At 36.1% G+C, this 6,000-nt stretch overlaps 1 protein-coding gene across 1 annotated transcript in view; it reads left to right on the plus strand.

The window, feature by feature from the left end:
* Positions 1–4,283, plus strand: part of Alg14 (ALG14 UDP-N-acetylglucosaminyltransferase subunit) — an 88,130-nt gene extending 83,847 nt beyond the window's left edge. Inside the window, exon 4 of the mRNA XM_076861781.1 lies at positions 4,047–4,283. Coding sequence (XP_076717896.1) covers positions 4,047–4,277 — 231 coding nt within the window. The 3' untranslated portion in view covers positions 4,278–4,283. The remainder of the gene's footprint in view (positions 1–4,046) is intronic.
* The last annotated feature ends 1,717 nt before the right edge of the window (positions 4,284–6,000 follow it).

Consider the following 6,000-nt stretch of genomic DNA (forward strand, 5'->3'; position numbering starts at 1 on the left):
CCACATTTTTTTATTTAATTTGCTTTCTGCAACTCAGAGTTAAAATCTGTGCTTGATTAAAAGTGGTTTTCCTTAAGATTAGTTGGCTTTTTTTCTTTCTGATAGTGCTGAGGATCATGCAGTACATGCTAGACAAGTGTTCTACTACTGAACTACATACACATCCACCCGCCCCTTTTTTTTCAATTCTTGGTTTGTGATTCTGTGGTTTTATCGTAGCTGGGGCTTTCTTTTTTTTTTTTTTTTTTTTGATAGTGACAATTAATCCATTTTTTTTATTTTTTTTTATTGTTGGTTGTTCAAAACATTACATAGTTCTTGATATATCATATTTCACACTTTGATTCAAGTGGGTTATGAACTCCCATTTTTACCCCATATACAAATTGCAGAATCACATCAGTTACACTTCCATTGATTTATATATTGCCATACTAGTGTCTGTTGTATTCTGCTGCCTTTCCTATCCTTTACTATCCCCCTCCCCTCCCCTCCCCTCCCCTCTTCTCTCTCTACCCCCTCTACTGCAGTTCATATCTCCCCCTTGTATTATTTTTCCCTTTCCCCTCGCTACCTCTTGTATGTAATTTTGTATAACCCTGAGGGTCTCCTTCCATTTCCATGCAATTTCCCTTCTCCCTCCCTTTCCCTCCCACCTCTCGTCCCTGTTTAATGTTAATCTTCTTCTCATGCTCTTCGTCCCTACTCTGTTCTTAGTTACTCTCCTTATATCAAAGAAGACATTTGGCATTTGTTTTTAAGGGATTGGCTGGCTTCACTTAGCATAATCTGCTCTAATGCCATCCATTTCCCTCCAAATTCTATGATTTTGTCATTTTTTAATGCAGAGTAATACTCCATTGTGTATAAATGCCACATTTTTTTTTTATCCATTCGTCTATTGAAGGGCATCTAGGTTGGTTCCACAGTCTTGCTATTGTGAATTGTGCTGCTATGAACATCGATGTAGCAGTTTCCCTGTAGCATACTCTATTTAGGTCTTTAGGGACTAGACCGAGAAGGGGAATAGCTGGGTCAAATGGTGGTTCCATTCCCGGGACTTTCATAGTAAGGTGCCTCAAAATATGGAAACATACAACTGAGATAAACAAGAAAAGTTATTTTTAATTTCTACTTTTACCTTAACAGTTTCTACTTTTGTTCTGTCCCAGGTTGTTCATGTGTCTCCCACCAATACCCAATCGTGTACCATCATCTCCATCAGTGTGTATATAGCTTGTGTATAGGGGGTCAACCCGTTGTTGAAGTGAACACATATGGATATATACATTTTTAAAAAGCAGTAAATATGAAAATATTTTTGTGGCATTCAAGATTCAACAAGCAGTCCTTATATTCTTATTTAACTGTAGTTTTTATTTTGTTCTGTGCTATTAAAAAGAAGATTGAGAAGAGCAACACAAATAATCCAAGGATTAGGAAATACATTAATACAGTGGTTGTTAACCAGAGACATTTGGCAGTGTTTGGAGTAATTCTTGATTGTCTCGACTACTGGAATCTTGTGGACAAGGGCCAGGGATGCTGCTAAACATCCTGTGAGGCACTGGATAGGCTTCACACTAAAAACAAACTACCTACATAGTCCAGAATGTCCTCATTTTCAGAATTCTAGCCTTGAAGAATTTAGAGCAAGTTTGTAATTGAGACATAAGACAAATTAGATGCAAATTAATTATAGAATCATAGAATCCTGAAACTGTCGGGGAAGTTATTTTAGTTCAGTCCTCCCCACCCGTCCCACCCCACCTTGGTTTTTTAGATAGGATAACTGATTCACATAGGAAAAAAAAGTGCCCTGAAGCAATGTAGCTTCTTCACCTCCTAAACATGTGATCAAGCAACTTGCCCAATCTCTGTGTGCCTCACTTTCCTCATCTGCAAAAAAGAGCTAATAAAACATGTTTCAATAATTTCCATGAGAATTAATTAAAATAGAATACATGTAAAGTGTTTTAGTACAGTAACTGACCATAGTGAGTTGTTTATAAATAATGCTGGTGATTGTCATTACTTCTGTTGACCAAAGTCACAGAACTAGTTTGCTCTCTAACACTGCTCTCCCAACTGTTCTATGACTTATCTTGAAAGTCTATTAACAAAGGTTATAGCTGGGCTTAGTGGCATCTGCCTATACTCCCAGCTACTCAGGAGACTAAGGCAGAAGGCTTGCCAGTTCAATACCAGCCTGGGCAAGTTAGTAAGACACTGTCTTGAAAGGAAAGGAAAGGTTGGAGGGTGGAGGAAGAAAGAAAGAAAAATCATGGGGGAAATTAAAGGTATGTCTGGAAGGCAGCATTGAGTTGCTGTAGTTCAAGAGAAAGGCTTTATAAATGTTCTGCATGAAAGAAAGGGGGTTTATAGTGAAGATAGAAAGATCCCTCCTGAAACTGTCTCTTCCCAAAGCTGTGTGAATGGGTTCCTCCAGAAAGGGTGGAGCCTGGACCAGATGACCTTTATCGAACCTTTATAGTTCTGACCATGTTCACAGGGAGTCAGGATGTCTGTTTCTCTGCCATTGGTCAGTCTGGGAGAACCCCTAAAATGCTGGGATGGCTAAACATTGTGTCTGAAGACCCTTCCCACTGTCAGATTCTCTGATGTCTGATAAGTTTTGTGGACTATGTACTGTAAAGATCATGTGCCATTTTAGATCATGCTCAATAGGCATGTTGCAGACAACCACAAACCTCCTGTTTTATGGTTTGTGATGTAAAATACTTTATTAGGTTTTACTAATTTAGTCTCAGGAACATATAATTAAGATATGGTATAGGAAGGAGACCCTCAGGGGTATACAAAATTACATACAAGAGGAAGTGAGGGGAAAGGGGAAAAAAATATAAGGGGGAGAAATGAATTACAGTAGAAGGGGTAGAGAGAGAAGAGCGGGGGAGGGGGGATAGTAGAGGACAGGAAAGGCAGCAGAATACAACAGACACTAGTATGGCAATATGTAAATCAATGAATGTGTAACTGATGTGATTCTGCAATCTGTATACGGGGTAAAAATGGGAGTTCATATCCCACTTGAATCAAAGTGTGAAATATGATATATCAAGAACTATGTAATGTTTTGAACAACCAACAATAAAAATTAATAAAAAATAATAATAATAATAATAATAATAAAGTATACAGGAGGATATACATAGGTTATTTGCAAATACTATATATTTGTATATGTATAAAATATATGCAAATGCTAACTCTTTTTTTTTCAATAAAAGATTTGGGCATCGGAAAAAAAAAAGATATGGTATAAATTTTTTCCTCTGAAAATAGTAATAAATTATCTTTCCAGCAATTCTATGAAATAGGTTTTCTCTCATTTCCTCAAAGACATAAAAATTATTTGCAGTTGCTCTATGAGTTGAATTTTTATTTCCCTTATTAGATTATCTAACTATTTTTTAAACATTGGCTTTCTATAAAAATTAGCAGTATTCCAAAAATGTTAAAACTCTTCCATATAACAGGCATACATTAAATCTTCTCAAGGGAAAGTCTAATTCATGTGGTAGCCTTTTCTTGAATATCCCATGTAGGCTGAAACCCCAAAATGATTTCACATCCTACAAAAATATCCTATGTCATAGTCACTTAAAGATGTTCTCTCCTTTATCAGGATCAAGTTAATACAGGAAAGAAAACTAAATGAATCTGTTTATTATATCTGTTTTCTTTACATTTGTTTGACATTCAAGATCCATGAAGCAGAGAAGAGCAACACATGCATCTGTCCCCTGAGTGCTGAGTGAGCCTCAGGCACTGGGCTACAAGTTAGAGGTTAAGTTATTTGCCCCCAGTCACACAGTTGGTAAGCAGGAACAACAAGACAGTACATCTCCACAGGGCTCCTCAGTGCAGAGGCTTCAACACACAGTTTGCTACATCCTGGTTCTTCACAAGGAAAGACTTATTGGACTAATAAATCCCCTTGGAGATTAGACTATCCTTAATACAGAATGCCTCACTTAAATTAGTCTTCTGTATTTTAATTTGACTTTCACCATTTTTTTAAGGTGTTGTGTAATGGACCAGGAACATGTATTCCTATCTGCATATCTGCCCTTCTCCTTGGAATACTAGGAGTGAAGAAAGTGATCATCGTCTATGTCGAGAGCATCTGCCGAGTAGAAACTTTATCCCTCTCTGGGAAGATTCTGTTTCATCTCTCAGATCACTTCATTGTTCAGTGGCCGACTCTTAAGGAGAAGTATCCCAAATCTGTGTACCTGGGGCGAATTGTTTGACAAATGGCAAGTTACTTTAGAATTTTGCATTTAATAATAATTACTATAAAATGTTTATGGTAAAGTCTTCTGAAAGTCCTGAGAATTATTGATGGTCATGAGTAAAAAAGGTACAGATAATTCAGTGAAGAACCTGAGGCTTCTCTTATGACAGATATTAATAAATAGTACCCATCAAAAGTTTATGCCTCTGTCATATCAAGTAAATTTTAGATAAAAGTATGTAATACTACCTACAAGCTTTCTTTTGACTGTTATAGTGGTATATTTTCCCCTCAATCTAAATATAGTTTGTATGATTAATAACATTTCCTGTTCTATAGCTTTAAAAAAAATTTCTGTATTATATAAAGAAAAGAAAAAGATATTTCTTCTTTTTTTTTTTTTTTCAGAAACAACAGACTTTATTTCCTGTATGGAAGCAGCGATGTCCCCAGTGAGTTCTTTCGGCATAAAGGAAGCAGTAATATTAAATTGGCTTCATGACAATTTGCACTCCACAGGCTTCCAGAACCTTGAGCATAAACCAGCAATTTTTTTTTTTCATTCTTCAGTATTATTTTATGAGTAGTTGGCCTCAATCCACAGTATCTTTTTAAATCTCTTTTTTAATTGTTAAAATATATTAAAAGGTGACCATTGTTGTAATAATAAAAACATGATTCTACTTATCAGGAATCTGAACTCAAAACACTGTTTAAACTGTTTAAGTAAATTCACAATGTTATAACTATAGCTTTCTCTATCATTTTGACTGTACTTAGTCCTGCTACCGTCTATATTTACTATATACATTTATAATGTATGTGCTATATGCCAGATATTCTTCTAAGCACTTTTCAGATATTGTCTTACTTAAGCTAATAAAAACTTGATGAGTTAGAGACTATTATCCTCCCCATTTTACAGACTTCTCCAGGATCACATTCCTAATAAGTGGCAAAACCAGGATTTAAGCCCAGGTAGACTGGTTTGGTCAGTTTCATAGGTATGTGGCCTATGTAATCACATAGGGTCCAACACTTTGGAGAGGCCTCACACTTGGTTTAATACTCTGCTATCCACTCTCTTAGATTTCTTAGAAATTTGTCTTTCATTAATTAGTTTTATTGTTATTTTGTGGTGCTGGGATGGAACTCAGGGCCTTCTGCATGGTAGGCAAGCAAGCACTGTACCACTGACCTACATCTCCAGTCCACTTAGTAATTTTTAAACATGGGACTCACAGATTATGTGGCTGGTCCTGCCTGAGATTTTGTGCTCCTAATGGTGCTGTGTCTTCTACAACAGAAGCTCCTCAGTAACCAGATTCTTATCCCCTCCCTATAAGCTCTGCTCCTTTAATAAAGCAGCAAAACATTAGAAGACCTTCACTTACAATATTTGTGTTCATATTTTTTTCCTCTTAAGTCTTTTTTTGTCTGAGTATGATATAAATCTAATAAAGAATTGGTCATTGATTAATAAAGAGATTGAATTGTACTTAAAAGAGGCATCATCACCCAAGGTGATATAAACTTAAAATGCTGAGGTGATCTAGAATTTCTAATTCTATTAGAAAAACTTCTCTGAGTCAAGTAATGTAAGCATATCTGTCCTCAAGATTTTTTCCTAGCTTTTTAGCTGGAGAAATGTAGCAGAAGACATCTCAGAATGGTGAGAGCATTTTGCCACCTAGATTCAGTTGCCATGGATAAGCCAAATGGTGAGATATTGTACTTAA

Source organism: Callospermophilus lateralis, chromosome 7, assembly GCF_048772815.1.
Source record: "Callospermophilus lateralis isolate mCalLat2 chromosome 7, mCalLat2.hap1, whole genome shotgun sequence".
Taxonomy (NCBI): Eukaryota; Metazoa; Chordata; class Mammalia; order Rodentia; family Sciuridae; genus Callospermophilus; species Callospermophilus lateralis.